The sequence below is a fragment of the Xenopus laevis genome, chromosome 9_10S (assembly GCF_017654675.1).
Source record: "Xenopus laevis strain J_2021 chromosome 9_10S, Xenopus_laevis_v10.1, whole genome shotgun sequence".
In the NCBI taxonomy this organism is placed as follows: domain Eukaryota; kingdom Metazoa; phylum Chordata; class Amphibia; order Anura; family Pipidae; genus Xenopus; species Xenopus laevis.
Window position 1 is genome coordinate 82213415 of NC_054388.1, and position 17238 is coordinate 82230652.

Sequence of the window (17238 nt, forward strand, 5' to 3'; positions counted from 1 at the left end):
AGAGAGAGAGAGAGAGAGAGAGAGAGAGAGAGAGAGAGAGAGAGAGAGAGAGAATATTACTCAGTGTTGGATCAGGGAAATTCAGAATCTGGAAATTGTAGCTGGAATGATGTCCAACCCCAATGTAATTGCAAAAAAAAAAAAAACACTAAATAGTGCATTTATTTGTAAAATACACTGGCTGTTTTCATATATGAATTTTGTTTACAAAATTGGGCATCTCAGTCAGATTTGCTAGTTATCTGACATTTTAATACTACTCTTTTCGTCACTCATATTGTATTGGCCCTTGAAAGCTGAAGTCCAGGCTTAGACTGTTCTTTGACTAAAAAGTGGCTGAATATAAACGAGGCATTTACAAATGTAAAATCTTTACTCAAACTTGTGTACTTTCAAGTGTCATAGGCATTGTTTTGTTTGACTAAGTAGATTTTTCCACTAGTTTCCATTTCAATATTTGTTGTGCACTGTAACTACTCCAGAATAACACTTTTAAACATACACTAATCAACACAGAGAACTGCTACATTAACTGCTCTTAGGAACTATTTAAACAACAGAGGCCTCTTCACATTGATTCTCACCAGGCACTGTTTTGGGCTCAGGGGAACAGCAAGCAAACACCTGCTTTCCTAGATTTAGGTAAGCATATTGGAAATACATAACATGACCCGCAGCAACAAAGGACACAGAAATGAGCACTAGCAACCCAAAGGCTTCAGGATTTGGGGCTAGGATTACCATGATGAAGTGCAGAAGGTCCAGTAAATAATTCATAGAGTTCTGAACCCCATTTATAATGCCTCTTTCCGATTCAATTACATTTTCTTGAAGGAGCTGTGTAACTGTCAGGTCGAAGGACCAAAGGCCTAAAAAATGAAAAATATATGTTATAAAAAGAATTGATTGAGTGCAACCAAAGCAATATACCGTTTAATTTGTTTTAAGTGTACAAATAAATTTGCCCTAAAGAGATACTGACACCAGAAATTAAACTCTTTTTTACATAAATCATAATATTGCCTTTGAAAGCTACTTATAACTACTATAATGCTTCTACATCACATGTCTGATGCCCCATGTTCCTGTATGAGGGGCTGCCATATTTGTGCAGCAGGAGTCCGTTAGCATTAGAATCTCTAACCGACGGGCTGAGATGGGACAGTCAGGTTGGCAAAACAGTCAGGTTTAGAAACTTCAACTAACAATAACACATCAACAAACCTCTCCGAAAAAATTATCAACATGACCTATAGGTAACTTTTAATGTACAATCATATTTTAAAAAGTATTTTTAGTGTCAGTATCACTTTAAGTGCTTCTTACAATCCCCTCCACTATTTTTCCTGAATACCAGTGAAACATTATAGCGGTCATTTACTGTACTAGATGCAGGGCTGGGTGGAATGTGCAAAAATTCGGTTGTGAGATGCAGATGATAAAAGTGCTTTTTAAATGACCACCCCTTGAACTTGTGTCCAGGATCTCAGTAAATTATTCCTTATTGGTAGTCATCTCTCCTCCAGCCATTACTCTAATTCCCACATTGCCATGTTCTACCAGACCTGAGAAGGAGAACAAAATAATGCAAGGCATTTGCGGAATTGTAGTCTTAGTTGGAGAAGAGCTAATTCTGATGCATTGTTGCTAAGATAGGGAGACATTTTGTAGACCTTTTAATGCAGGGTGATACTATTTTGGCCCTTGCCATTGCTGACTGCTAATGTTTGTAAGGTCTCCATCATTTACTAGTCCCTAATGAATTTCTTCACTCTCATTGTGAGCTAACCATATAAAATATAAAGCAGCTTGGAACTGCCATGCCAACTGTTGTATAATTCTTACACCAATATGGCACTTAGATTACCTAAGTACATCTACTCAGGTAAAATACTCGCCTAAAGCTTACCACATAAAGACTAAATTTAAGAATTTTAAGAATTCTATTTGTTTGTCCCAAAGACTGTATGGGTCATTTACTATGAAGCCGGACAAAGTTCTAGAGTACTAAGGGGTAACAAAGGACACCCTTTAGTGCTCACTTAAAAGGCAATTTCATCCTGGGTCTGGCTGTACTCTGCATCTAGCGATTGATTAGAAATCTGTCTAAATAACATGCAAGTGATGAATACATCAACTCTGAGTACAGGCAACACTACATTCACTGGACACTCAAAGATATTTATAGATGATTTTGGAGTGAAGATCTGTGGCAATTTAGAAAAAGCAGGATACTAAGTACAACCAAATGTGGCTGTTTGCACCTGTTTTTTGCATTTTGCACCCTGAAGTAAGTAATCTTCTTCTGTTCCATTAGACACTCCAGCCAGCTAGACCACCTTTCTATTCCCCGATCCTCCCACATGCACACACTAACTACTGGTTTGTCGATTTTCACTACATATTGATACCACTAACTTAGCCAACATGACCTCGAAAACCACACTGGTTACCCCATCATATGTCTAATTTTCTCTTTCTTTTAGATTGCAAGCTCTTTTGTTTTGTGAAGCTCTGCAGGTGACAATGATGCTATATATATTATTTTAATAATATGATTTAGTTGGCTGCTGGATGAAAAGTTTTTTCATGCAACTGAACATAGCCTGCTGTATATAATGGCAATTATTTAATATACTTTTAAAGACTAAAATCAGATGTCGGTCACATAAGGGTCCACATTTCAACTAATCTAAAAGCATAATTGTTTATGATAACAAACAAGGGAAAGTTGTGCTCACCACAAATTTTTAAAACCATTAGGTGGGGGTGCAATGAGGCTGTGACCATATATCTATTCTAAATGCAAAGACAGTTAAATTATTTTATCTAGATAGAAAATATGACGTACCAACTCTAGCTGCGATAACCCCAGCAAACAAAAGACTGACAGAGATGAGTGATACACCAGCTTCTGAATCACTAAACTGGGATGTGGAGTTATTTACTAGGTTCTGCATATCAGTGGTAAAGTACACATCAGGAACAGGAGACATGGTGGGCAATGTCTCGCCCTCCAAGAAACGAGTGCTGATGTCTGCAAATGGAGAAACTGATAGATCCAAGGCACTTCCAGGCATGAAAACTGAGATCACACAGAGAATAAGGCTACTTAGTTGGGCAACTCCTGAAATAAAGCCTGTACGAATTAGACCACATTTCTTTCTTAGCCAGGTGAAGGCCACAGTTCCCATGATGCCAGAAATAGCAGAAGCTCCCATTAGAATACTGAGAACTGATCCACTGAGACCTTGTGTGTAGGCATAGCCAGTTGTTATGCAGTCAAAGCCAAGGACGGTCATGTAGAGAAAAGCCAGACCCAATCCAGCCCAAAACACAGACTGATTATAGTATGCTACCCATCCATCACGGAAGGTGCGGAAAGGCTCTGTCATTCTTTCGGTACAGCTTGGTTCTTTCTGAGCGTCCACAACAGCTACAACTTTCTCTCCCATAAGGAATGCATCTTCAGTGGGCTTCTCATTGTTATTTGTATTTGCGTCTATAACTGAATAAACCATATAGTAATGTTTAGCATTGTTTGAAATTTACAACGTTTACGCAACATTCTAATCGTTAAATGGAACGTCCACCCAAAAATATTTTTTCAAATGTCCTACTAGGCTACCTTCATATATGTTAAATACAAATAATTATTTACTTTAAAACATAATTGTGTCATATATATATATATATATATATATATATATATATATATATATATATATATATATATATATATATATAGTCCTGCAGTGTGACAGCACTCCAAGGAATTACAAACAAAAAGAAGTTGATGCAAAGGAGGTTTTATTAAAGGATTTAATAAAACCTCCTTTGCATCAACTTCTTTTTGTTTGTAATTCCTTGGAGTGCTGTCACACTGCAGGACTATACATTGATTTTTTCGACTAGCACCCAGGTTAAGTTTTTGGCTGAAGGTGTGCGTCCACACGAACTGTATATATATATATATATATATATATATATATATATATATATATATATATATATTATATATATATATATATATATATATATATATATATATATATGTGTACACCTGTGTAAATATACTATTGGTAAAAAGCCTATATCGTGGTTTCAGCTTACATTATTCTATATTTTTTGGCTTTACTAACTCTTGAGTAATCATTATTTACACAAGTCTATGCATGCACAGAAGCAAAAAATGCTATAGCTCACAGCTAGTACAAGAAATGGGCAAGACTGAACATGTTTGTCCTGTTTGTTAAGTGGCCCACCTTTAAATACAGAAAGGCTCTGCAAACACTGTACTGCAACTACCCTCAGTGACAAAATTATGGAGGGATGGAGAGTACTCTTAAGGAAGCTTTATGGCTGGAAAATATCCTGCATAAAAATTAACCCTTTTTACTGCTGGGACTTGAAAGCTACAAAAAGGAAAGTCACTGGTAACAATCTAAGGAGCTTCTTCTCTGCTCAGCAAAAGAGCAAGTAACAGTAAGTTCTAAAGTGAAACAGAGTTCATTTAGTGCATAATATAGATATTCTTTAATCAAAACTTTAGGCAAAAATTATGTTCAGCACAAGCCCTACCATTGAGTTCACTTTGAAATGAGTATACGCTGCCACTATAATTAAGAAAAATCAATGGATTTTATTATTACTGCAAAATTAACTTGTTTATAAGGCTTATGGCAGACCTAGTGGATCCTTCATTAGCATTTTTCGACTAGGTCCCTGGATGAAATTTGTACTAATAGTTAATTTGAATTGCCAGAACCAATGCTTTGGGCCACAAATTCACCTGCCTTTCTTTCCTAATATTCCTTCCTAATATTCCTTCATCCTCAGGCCTGGATTAGTGGAAAGGCCACCAAGGCCCTGGCCTAGGGCAGCAGGAGTTTAGGGGGCGGCATGCTGACCAACCACATCCACATTGGTTTAGAAACACTGGGGATGCACCGGAGATACGATAGTTTTCTTAAACTTCCAGTGTGCCAATCCTCATTGTTCCAAACATTTGCACAAATAAAAGGGGAGGGGATGGGGGTGACGAACGAAAGCAGGCCTAGGGGTGCCCACTATGTAAATCCGGCCCTGTTCATCCTCCAGTACTACAGCAGCAGCCCTCAAGGTGCTCTTACAGTAAGAATGCTCCATACGTGCTTGCTTAGCATTGCCTTCACCAACATCTTCACTCAAAATGACATACTGTATATGTTGTAGACTAGTTGTTATGGAGTCAATGGAAAGGAGTTTTTAGCCCTGCAATAGCATATACATTGCTCTACACTGTTAGAGAACTCCTTTACTGTATGCTACAAATGATAAGCAGAGTAAGGCTGGTGTGAACTCATCTCATTGGTTGATGTGGTAGGCAAGAGCGGATACTAATGACTATAATGATAATAATGTGTTTTTTCTAGGTTAACACACTGCCTTTTTTCCTTGCTGAAACAGGCCACAAGGTGAAATTCTAGCAAATTCTAGCAAAGATTTACAAAAAATGTTGCTTCTGGTGAAAATAAGAAATAAAATGTGGCTTATCCTTAATCAAAAGAATTAACATAATTTGTTTGGTTTTCTAAAACATGCAGGTGGAAATACGTGTTTTGACTACCTTGGATATTTAGTTGCTTCAATTCTTGATCTTCATCTTTCTTTCCTGATTTAATAGCCAGTGCTGGTGTTTTCTGGTACACTTTCCACAAAAGGAAGTATTCCACACACATTGATAACATGTTCCATCCAGCTATAAATCCACAGCCTATGACTGGGGAACCAAAGGTCATTATTTGTCCTACAGCCAGTGGAGCTAAAATGTTTGTCAGTTGATCGATTCTTCTTATCGTAGCATTCATATCTGTCAGAAAAACATGAAAATATAATTATGAATATCAAGAACTAGCACCATGTTTAGTTAAAATATAGTAACAACTGTGTTACTTACATCTGAATATGTGAATATTGTAGAAAATCACTTATATGATATAGGCTGAAACATCAAGCAGTGTGTCTTTTACTATTTAGTCTATTTCAAATTAATTGACTGTAATAGACAAATGAAGAATTAAATATAAAGTTTAAGGCTAATGCCACATGGAGGGTGATTCTCGGCCTGCGGAAAATAATGGCTTTCCTTTATTTTTATTTTTTTTCCCTATTAATAAAATTAGCATTAAGGATCAATTTTACCATCCAGGCTGGTAAAATACAGTCCAGGACGTAACGCTAGGAAAAACGCAGGTCGAGAATCAGCACCTACACTGGCATCAGCCTTCTTCCTTGCCTGCACCTGGAACCAATGCAGGTTCCATCTGTTATCTGCTATTTAACCTGTGCCATATACAAAATGGTCGTGTTTTGAAGCAAACGGATCTGTAATTATATTGATTATTAATTTTTGCTGTTACTGTTCCTTTAACTGCAAGGAGCTAGTTCTCAGTTCTCAGTTCTCTAGCACAAGCAGTTTTTCAAGAGAGGCCATGGTTCACCTGCAAAGTGTCAAGTTACCCAACTAAAGTATGCAGAGGTTAGCACTATATTAATGTCTGGATTATGCACTCAAAGCAGAATACACATTTTTACCTGCTAATCTGCTCCTGTCATCTCCAGCGACCACAACAATCCAGTCCCTTTGAATGGTGATGCCCATGGCTGTGCTGGCCAGATTAGCAATGTTTGCAATGGTGATGACTAATATATAACAGACAGTCTGCAAGACCACAGATGAATAGGGCATTACATAAAAAAGATTATGGACTAATAATAGAACGTTTTATTTGGAGGGTTAATAAAGAAAACAACACAGATGGATCTAGCGTTAAAATTATGTGTCATTATTATTGTTCCATTAACTAGTTCTACTTGAAATATTATTTAACCTTAATGGTAGCTCTAAATCTGCTTAAACTTGCAAATACATCTGCAGTTTGATTTTGAGATACAGTATGTATGTTAAATATACTATGATATTGGGAGCGTATGCCTGTTTACAAGACATGCCTTGTTTGTATACAAATGATGACATATAGCTGTTATTTGCAAAAGAGTACCAAGACAGCGAGTTAACTTTGTATTAAGATTTTCAAGCTGCAGTATATATCTATATACATTTCTTCATTTCTTCATAAAATGAAAAAACAACTAGAACTTGTGCTAAAACATATACTGCCCATCCATATTATTTAAAAAAATGTTTGTTATAAATTATTCATGGATTATTGGATTACTTATGCTTACATCTTTAAATAGAGATCAAAATATGAACTCGGTATAGTGTAACTAGATGTTACTTGACCCCACAACCAATTAATGTTAGGGCCCAGAGGTTGTCCTGTTTTATCAACACATATTGAAATTGCTCATTAGGGACTCGTGGGGACCCCAATACATGCTGCCCCCCCTTGCAGCTACAAGTTCCGCTTCCTCTGTAATTACACCTCTGTGTTGTGCCTGTATCTTGATTACGTATGGGAATTCATTATACTTAGGTTTTTTCTGTGCATTGGTAATTTTATTAACTACCTACTGTACTTTTATTTTCTACAATTGTTTACAAGAGGTTGAAAGTAATTTAAATTTCTCTATTTGCCCTGATTAGCTCAACAAAAAAAAACCTTGGATTTTTCTTAAGTAAAACAATAAACTAAATTTTCTTCAGCACAAGTCATAACTATTGCACATTACTAGGATCTGCCACTGTTTTCTTTGTAGAGTTGTGGGTTGGCTATGTGTTCATTAGAGCAGATTATTAATTTGCACAGTTTTTTTTTTTTCTTACATTTTATGGCATACTGTGGTCACGGTGCCTAAGATACCAAATCAGTTGATATAGGGATCCATGCACACTCAAATGATCTCAGTTCATTGGAATTGTAAAAATATTGTGTGCATGTGCCTAGGACATTTGCCTATTTAGCATATTATTAGTATGCACAGTATGAGATTTATGCTGCATGTTTCTTGCATATGCGGCACAACCCTTACTGTGATGTCCCAACCTGGAAATCCAGTAATTTATAATTTTAAAATTCACAACACTCTCTCTACAACACATAGTAATATATAATCATCTTTTCTATAAATACTTACCAAAATCCATCCCTGGTACATCGACATAAGTTGCGCCTTGTAAAGGAAAACCACCATCAAAATAATTCCACACACAATAACTGAGACATTCTGGACAATAAGTGATGTCTGAGCCACTGTTAGAAAAAACAATTAATCATAATCAACATAAGCACTATATATATAGTAAGTCATGTAGAAAGCTACATTTAAATTTACTTAACAATTTGGGTTAAAAAGCATAATTTTTTAGCAGAAATATATACCCTGCTTAGAAGCAGTGTTTATCAAACATTACATTTTCCTTAAACAGAAGCAAAGTTATTTGGATGGCAAGAACTTATTCTCTATACATCTGAGTTTCTACCTAAAGTGCTTGCTCCATCCAAGAAATCTCCATAGAAAGCCATAAAAAATATATAGCACATAGTAATTTGCATTTCTGTTGTATATAATAAAAGTCTTTAAGTTATGCAATAAAATAATTCTATTTTGAAAAATAATGGGCATAGTAGAGGGGCCTCGCATTTCATATCCATATTTCAACAATCACTTCTAAAACACGTCTGTAGGCAGGACGTTTTGTATTTGTTTTTTGGTGTATGACATCACTGGTAGCAAATAAGATGCAATAAAGTAAAAATGTATAGTATGCAGAGAGGGATCACTAAAAAGAACATAATCTCGGTATCTGCTAAATTAAGTAAACATTGTACTTTATCTCAAAACAGATAAATTACCTTTTAGCCTTGGGTTTTTGTCTACCCAGTCACCAATTACAGCTCCAAGAAAAAGGACGGAGCCTGCCACCACTAACCCATAGACTGCAGTCAGAAGAAGGCTGTTCCCATAGAGTTCAACAAGAAAAAGAGAAACCGCAAAATGCCACATACGATCACCCTGTAAAAATGTAAAGAATTGTCACGTTTATAATCAAGTTTATACGGATCTGCTGAATGTCAGGAGTTCATCAGATATCTATATTTGATCTCTGATTACCTTCAGAGACTTGTTTATTTTCCATGACACATCATGGGAAAGCAACAGAGCAAATATAAGTTCAATCCAGTAGAGAGGAGGTGCAATCACACAATAAAATGCTGTATCAGAGAAAAAATGTCCTGGGAAAAATGTATTGACCCCAGGTGTGTATTGAACCACACTCTTTATTTGATATAATACTATATCACACTTAGGCAGATGATGAGTGGCATTAGAATATGTACAGAGAAGAACAGAAATCAAAATGGTAGGGCAAACAAACTCATTGTAATTTAAATTACAATGGAAATCTATCCAAGTAGTTCAAATGTTGTGCTACTAGGGTGATGAGACTTTACTTTTATGACTGTGTTGAACAAAATAATTTTTTTTGCAAGGCCACTGTTTCTGAAAGGCAATCACATCAAGCTCTAATAAACAGGTTACGAAGGAGTCAAAAGAGTGTACTATAAAAACAAGTTTGTTTTTGGAAACAAAAATGTGTTGCTTTTTTAGGTAGCTAGAACACAGCAAAAATTAGAAAATACCTTAAAAGGAACCCATTTCCATAAAAACAGGCCCAGAGTTGTGAGTTGGCATGGTCCACATCCTGGTTATGAAAAGGATACTACTATGTTCCATTGTGCAACCTATAATTAACTATGTCCAATAATCTAATTATTCTTTTCCCCTTTAAAGAATCGTGGACAGCCTTTCCTCATAACTGAGAAATTCCATACCATGTGTGAGTTTAATTCTCTTCTTTGGATGACCTTTACTTCAGTAAAATCATTTTAAAATATTAGAGACCACAACTGCCCTGATGGGGCGAAACAGAGTTTTGTAAAGGGCAAGAATTACCTTCTACATTCTGTGAACCTATACACCTTTTAATACAGGACAATACATTGTTGTTCTTTTCTGCTGCTGACTGGCATTGCTTGCTAAGTTTATTATGTACAAGTACCCTTCTACCCTTCTTCATCAAGGATTTGCCTTACTTAAAGTTGCCCATATAACTCTTTTTTTGAGGGGTGTATTTCTGCTAAACCACAAAGCCACCCATTTGGAGCAGGCGGATTTTCCTAATAGCCGCTGACTGCTCTTTAGGTGCTAGCCAAAGTATTGCACTTTACAGCTTCATAAACATCTCATCATTTTATCTTAAATGATACACTTGCCCTGTTCCACTGTTTGTCTTATCACAATGGCACAAGAATGTCTTATCAGCACATGATATTGTATAAGTAAAGCTCAGCTCTTTTTTGTTTGCATTTCATCATGTTTCTTTGAAAAAAAAGACTAATAATTTGGGTGATTTTAAAAAGTGCCCAGTAATAATGGAAAAACATTTGCTCTACCCTGTTTTTTGGTGTTACCTCCTTGGAAAGCATTCCCGAAGATCATATAAAATATAAACCACAGAAAGGTTTGATTAAATATCTAAGCATTGAAGCTGCTTAGTAGAATTGACCCTTGATGATTTCTTGAAGCTTGAAGCTTACGGAGGAACCCTAAACTTAGCTTCTCAACAACTGCTCACTTAAAGGAAAACTATACCCCCAAAATGAACACTTAAGCAACAGATAGTTCATACCATATTAAGTGGCATATTAAAGAATCTTACCAAACTGGAATATATATTTAAGTAAATATTGCCCTTTTACATCTCTTGCCTTGAACCACCATTTCGTGATAGTCTGTGTGCTGCCTCAGAGATCACCTGACCAGAAATACTACAACTCTAACTGTAACAGGAAGAAGTATGGAAGCAAAAGACACAACTCTGTCTGTTAATTGGCTCATGTGACCTAACATGTATGGTTTGTTGGTATGTTTGTGAGTACAGTGAATCCTACGATCCCAGAGGGAGGCCCTTATTTTTTAAAATGGCAATTTTCTATTTATGATTACCCAATGGCACATACTACTAGAAAAGTATATTATTATGAAAATGGTTTATTTAAGTGAAGCAGGGTTTTACATATGAGCTGTTTTATGAAATCTCTTTTTATAGAGACCTACATTGTTTGGGGGGTATAGTTTTCCTTTAAATAGGTTAGCAAAATTTGAGTGTAATCCTGCAGACCAATATGAAGCCCTAGATCAGGGGTATCTAACTGGAGGCCCATGCACCAGATGTGGTCCTCCACAGGATTTGTATGCCCCCAGTCTACTATAGGGCTCCATAATATATATATCCTTTTTAATGTAGATTGCTACACCCTGGTGGCTTTGGGTGGGCTTACAAGAAAAAGTTGACGCTATGTTCAAGCTATATAAATTATAATGTGGAAATAGGGCTGCCACCAAAGGGCCAAAGTGTAACCACATTTTAGAGAATGAGTTTTAAAATGTTGTTCATCTTAACACAAAATTTTACTATAATGGACAAAGCAATATTTTTATTGATTTTTCCAAAATAGGCACACTGAGGGGCACATTTACTTAGCTCGAGTGAAGGATTAGAAGGAAAAATAATTTGAATATCAAAGTATTTTTTTGCTACTTTGACCATCGAATTGGCTACTTCGACCTTGGACTATGACTTTGAAACGAACAATTCGAACTAAAAATTGTTCGACTATTCGACCATTCGATAGTCGAAGTACTGTCTCTTTAAAAAAAACTTCGACCACCTACTTCGCCACCTAAAACCTACCAATCATCAATGTTAGCCTATGGGGAAGGTCCCCATAGGCTTTCTAGGTAATTTGTGATTGAAGGAAAATTGTTCGATCAATGGATTAAAATCCTTCGAATCGTTCAATTCGAAGGATTTAGTCGTTCAACCGAACGATTTTTCCTTCGATCATTCGAACGAACGAATTGCGGTAAATCCTTCGACTTCGATATTTGAAGTCGAAGGATTTAACTTCGATGGTCAAATATCAAGGGTTAATTAACCCTCGATATTCGACCCATAGTAAATGTGCCCCTGACAATTGGCACACGAGTTACATAACGGCCAATAATATTGTTAAGTTTCTATAAGAGACAGCAGTGTTCTAAAACATTTTAAATACATTTTCATTCTTTCTTTTCTTTGGCTTCAGAAATATATATATTTTGTTGTGCTGCTCTTTGGTTTGTAACTTCAACAGCTATTAGATTGCCAGGATATAATTACCCTATAAACCAGGCAGAAGCTAGGAAGTGACTAGGAGATGGTTTGAAATGTATGATATGCAAACCGAAATAAGAGATATGTTAATGTAACTCTCAAAAAAGTGAAGGTGTAGTTCAGCACATGAAGCTTGAAAATGTTTTGTGAAAAACAATTATTTGCAGCTAGTTCTGTTCTTTGGCTCTTTCTCAATAACTATTATTAATGGGAAATGTAACCCTTAGCCATTAGGGTTTTTTTTGTTTCTGGGGTCAGTCTCTCAGACATCCCAATATTTTTATAATTATAGAATGGAAATGGGCAAAATAATGAAGACTAATTGAAAAGTGAGGTAAACTCTAATTATTTTTCAAATAATGGAAAATCATTTCATACATACATTTTTGGGACTGATGGCCCTAAAATATTTTTGCAGCAATGTAAGGACCGTGCTACACAAATAGACAATATGTGGTTTCATGGAATGCAACATGTTCTGCCACATAAACAAGCCAACTTAGTGCAGGCTCTATAAACAAATGGCAGATATAGAGTTTTGACATTTCGACTGCGGCTTAGGCTATTGGCAGATGGAGTGTCTGACCACTTCTGCCATCCTGCGGAAAAATAAAGGAGGTCAAATTACTCCTCAGCATCTGTCAATGATTCCCATATTAGTCCATGGAAAAAGGGTTTGAAGTACACGCAGCAGAGACAGGCAGAGTTCCATTCATCTCCCATACATTAACATGAAAACACCTGACAGGTATTTCAAATCCCCTAGGGCAGGGACTGATTTGAATGTCAATAAACTCTTTCAAAAGCTGTGTTGACACATCAGCCCTATATATATAATATATAGCAGATAATAGAATATTGAATAATAAGCAATTATATTTTTCAGACAGAAAAGATGGGCAAAAAGCTACATACTTATATATAATAATAATATATAATAATGTCATCAGGAGGTCTTTCTGCACTAGCATATTTTCACAGCCCTCTGATTCAGAGCTGAGCTAACTAGTATAACCACCCAAGTCCAAGCACCCCACAAGCCTGCCTGCACTCACAACACATCACCTCCTTTGCTCACCGCTACCTCCATTACTGGCTGCTGACATTTCTCCCCCCACCCCAGCTGTCACCAACACTTTCCCCAACAACATCTTCCTCCATCACTGTTGCCTCCTTCACCGACTTCCATTGTCACTCTCTTCCTTCTACATATGTCAGTAAGAACTGTTTCCCCCAGCTGCTGTGCCCTAGACACATGCCTACCATACCTACCCCTAGTTCCGACCCTGCTCGAATAAGTAGAGAAATTGCTAAAACGGCCCCCTACCACCCAATGTGGGACTGAAGTGACAGGAGTGCAATACACCTATCACTGTGCTAACAGGCCTCCCATGCACAGTGAAATGTGGATTGTATCCTTGTTACTGCAATGTTACATGGGGCAGTAGGGTCTAAATGAGCAGTTTCTCAGCCAGTGGAAAAATGCCAATAGAGAAACCCTCTCTGTTTAAAATTAGCCTTGGGTTGGTGGGGTTTACATAAATATATATATATATATATATATATATATATAAATATTCATAAGAAAAAATGAAGCACACCAGGATTTCTCAAAAAAGCAGGTTGTTTATTGGATTGACGTTTTACTCATCACAGGGACCTTTATCAAGAACATGCAAGTGCAAGTGCTTTATAGTTATCTTTTATTATCTTGATTAAGGTTCAGAAACGTCGATCCAACAAACGAACTACTTTTTTGCAAAACCTGCTCCAGCGTTTGTTGTGTGTGTGTGTGTGTGTGTGTGTGTGTGTGTGTGTGTGTGTGTGTGTGTGTGTGTGTGTGTGTGTGTGTGTGTGTGTGTGTGTGTGTGTGTGTGTGTGTGTGTGTGTGTGTGTGTGTGTGTGTGTGTGTGTGTGTGTGTGTGTGTGTGTGTGTGTGTGTGTGTGTGTGTGTGTGTGTGTGTGTGTGTGTGTGTGTGTGGTGTGTTTATTCAACGATTCTGCTCTTAGACTCAAGCCGTCATATATATATATATATCTATCCTGACGACGGTGAGCCTAAACGCGTTGATACACCATGCACCAATAAATAACCTTTTGATACAAGCTGGATGGCGTTTGCTGTGAGTGCTTTCATGGACTGTGAATAATAAGTATTGATTGGTTAGCACCCAGCAACTGACTATGTGAATGGTGAGTGCCGATTCTCTCTCTCTCTCTCTCTCTCGCTCTCTCGCTCTCTCGCTCTCTCGCTCTCTCTATATATATATATACAGTATATATATATTTAATATTGTTATTATATATTTTTTTTTTTTTGGTGGCTCACACATAGCAGTGCCCTACAGTAATAACTCCTGTATACCCCGATATATGTGTGTATATTGAAGTTCTCAATTTAAAAAAAAAGCTGGGAAATGGGTAATAAATGTAAACAGTAATCCATTACAAAACAAGGGGCTAACAGCAAAAGAATACCAACAAGGTATTGTGTACCTGAAAACAACCAAAATCCTCGTTATTCAATTTCCAAGGTATACATGTTAAAAAATTCTAGCTCCTGAAATACAAGTTAAACCCTAGAAAAATATGAATTGATAGGCAAACAAGGAGCAATGTTGCACAGCAGTTTCGCCGGCTAAAAAGGACTGTGCAAAGCTTCCACTGGAGCCTTAGCAATGTTACAGGAGGTGGGGGAGGGGAAGTGAGTTACAGTCTACACTCCAGCTTTGTTGCATGAAGAATATCTCTTTCCATGTACAGGACAGTTAGCATTTCTAGTATTCTTTACATTTTCTAAAAGTTCTACAGGCAATACATAATCATTGTCTGAGATGTCCTTTCTCTTTGGCTGTTGCCTAATACAGCAGGAATAAAATAAAATTTAAAAAAAACAGAGTGAAAGATGCTGGAAAACAAAACCTCATAGTGTTGGCTCAGCATTTTGGATATTGTCACTGCCAAGTCATGAAAGAGCATTTAAAAGCAAACAGCAATGAAGTATAATGGTGCATGGTGAGCCAGAAATGATCCTGGCAGCCTGCATTCCACTGATGAACCAGTGTTGGCTATAATAAGCCAGTACTCACCCAGGTGGACAGAGAGTGGCCAAGGTACATGAGAAATTTGGCAGATGTTAAGTAGGTTGCAAAGGAACCTGCAGAAAAAAATAAACACACATCAGATAAATAGCAGACGCACAAAAATACCACTTGTTTTCTTTATGATAGCAACTCTGCTCACCGCAACATCCTGGGTTTTCCTGATCGCCAGTTTTCGCCATGATTTTTGGCAGACTAATTTCTGAAAAAGCGAATTTGGTACTATAATATAATCTAAAAGTATTGCTTTAAAAAAAATGATCTATAAGAGAATAAAAACAAAATAAACAGCAAAATCGCTATCGCCCTATTTTTTTCTTTCCAAACTTAGCTATCACTGTAGCTGAAGTTGGAAAGGGAAACCTTATGCAGTAGCAATAAGAAAGGGGGATCCAAGGAATTTGGGTGCCCCTCTCCCCTTCTAAAGCTGCCCTCCCTTCCTCGCCTTCCTGATCTGTGTTGTTTTGCTGCACTGTCTGCTCTCTATATAGACTGCCTGTGAGGGCTGCACAAGGCAAACCCAGCAGTCAATCACATGCAGGCAATCTGCATGACACCACCCCCTCCATGCTTACGCTGCAGAGCTGGGTGGGCAGTGTTATTGTGAGTGCTCAGATGAGAGCACAGCTCTTTCAGCTGCATATGAAATGTTTTTTTTAAAAATAAAGCCTGTTTAACTTGAAGTTTTTATATTGGCACATATATATGGGAATAGGAAGCAAGAATTAAAATGATTTGCTTAGTACGATCTGATTCAGTGCAGATATATGCGTTTTTTTCTTCAGCTTCGGAGTGTTTGAGTATCCACTGGAGATTTTCCAGAAGTGGCAAGTAGGTAAAAGGTCCTTGTCGGGCCACCATTTGTCTGCCTCAGTTCTACCTGCCTTAAACAGCCTCTGAAGAATTGGACTGTTTTTCATATTTGTACTTTGCTACAGTATATTGCCATGCTGGAATAAACTGAGGCAAGTAAATAGCTACTACTATTGGTTCTGAATAATACAGATTTTCTCCAAAGCTGGAGCACAATCTCGGAGGTGCTGCATATGAATTGCACATGACAAGTCATTACCCATGTAGCATATCTTATTCAAATCAGTTTTGCTCGTGGTTTGTATAGTTATATATAACCTAAAAAAAAGTACATGCTACCTGATATCGCCCCCGAGAATTACACTAGAGCAGTGATCCCCAACCAGTAGCTCGTGAGCAACATGTTGCTCTCCAACCCCTTGGATGTTGCTCCCAGTGACCTCAAAGCAGGGGCTTATTTTTGAATTCCAGGCTTGGAGGCAAGTTTTGGTTGTATAAAATCCAGTTTTAATCCAAACAGAGTCTCAATGTAGGTTGACAATCCACATAGGGGGTTCCAAATTGCACTTATTTGCCACCCCAGGAACGTTTTTCATGCTTGTGTTGCTCCCCAACTCCTTTTACTTCTGAATGTTGCTCACGGGTTCAAAAGGTTGGGGATCCCTGCACTAGAGCAAGGGGTTTATAAACTTTGAATTCATGATATAATCAAGAGCATATCTGTGTAAAAGCCACATTGTTTGGGGACTGAAAAGGTAAAGCTTTAGAAGGAGTGGCAGATAGCCCCTAATTTACAAAGATATTCTGATTATATGTTTGATTTAAACTCTGCCATCCAGTGTCTGTATGCTGTGTTGGGGATAGGCTGGTGTTTAAGGGGTGGCTGAGGTATGATGGTAACTTAAGTACCAGATATTTACCAGAGAGAAATGTATTCTGGTGCTAGATGTGCTACCTGTAAAAAGTGCTGCCCTGACATATTGCAGAATGTATACACATCCCAGAAAAGGTATATACTGGTAGAAAGTAAAAATGCAGGGCACAAAGACAATGCTGAACAGCTTTCATGGAGGAGAGTGGTACCCAACTACCATGATCATCCTTTGTAACTGCACCTACTGGCAGGTGTTAAAACAATATAGGACTCATTTACAATGC

At 37.3% G+C, this 17238-nt stretch overlaps 1 protein-coding gene across 1 annotated transcript; it reads right to left on the bottom strand.

The window, feature by feature from the left end:
- Positions 1–15743, bottom strand: slc40a1.S (solute carrier family 40 (iron-regulated transporter), member 1 S homeolog). The gene is made up of 8 exons (XM_018237518.2): positions 15410–15743; positions 15256–15323; positions 8802–8961; positions 8083–8198; positions 6577–6703; positions 5609–5851; positions 2852–3508; positions 1–869 (listed from the first exon to the last, which is right to left on the bottom strand). The coding sequence occupies exons 1-8, from the start codon at positions 15447–15449 to the stop codon at positions 550–552; spliced, it is 1731 nt and encodes a 576-aa protein (XP_018093007.1). The 5' UTR covers positions 15450–15743; the 3' UTR covers positions 1–549.
- Between the last annotated feature and the right edge of the window lie 1495 nt (positions 15744–17238).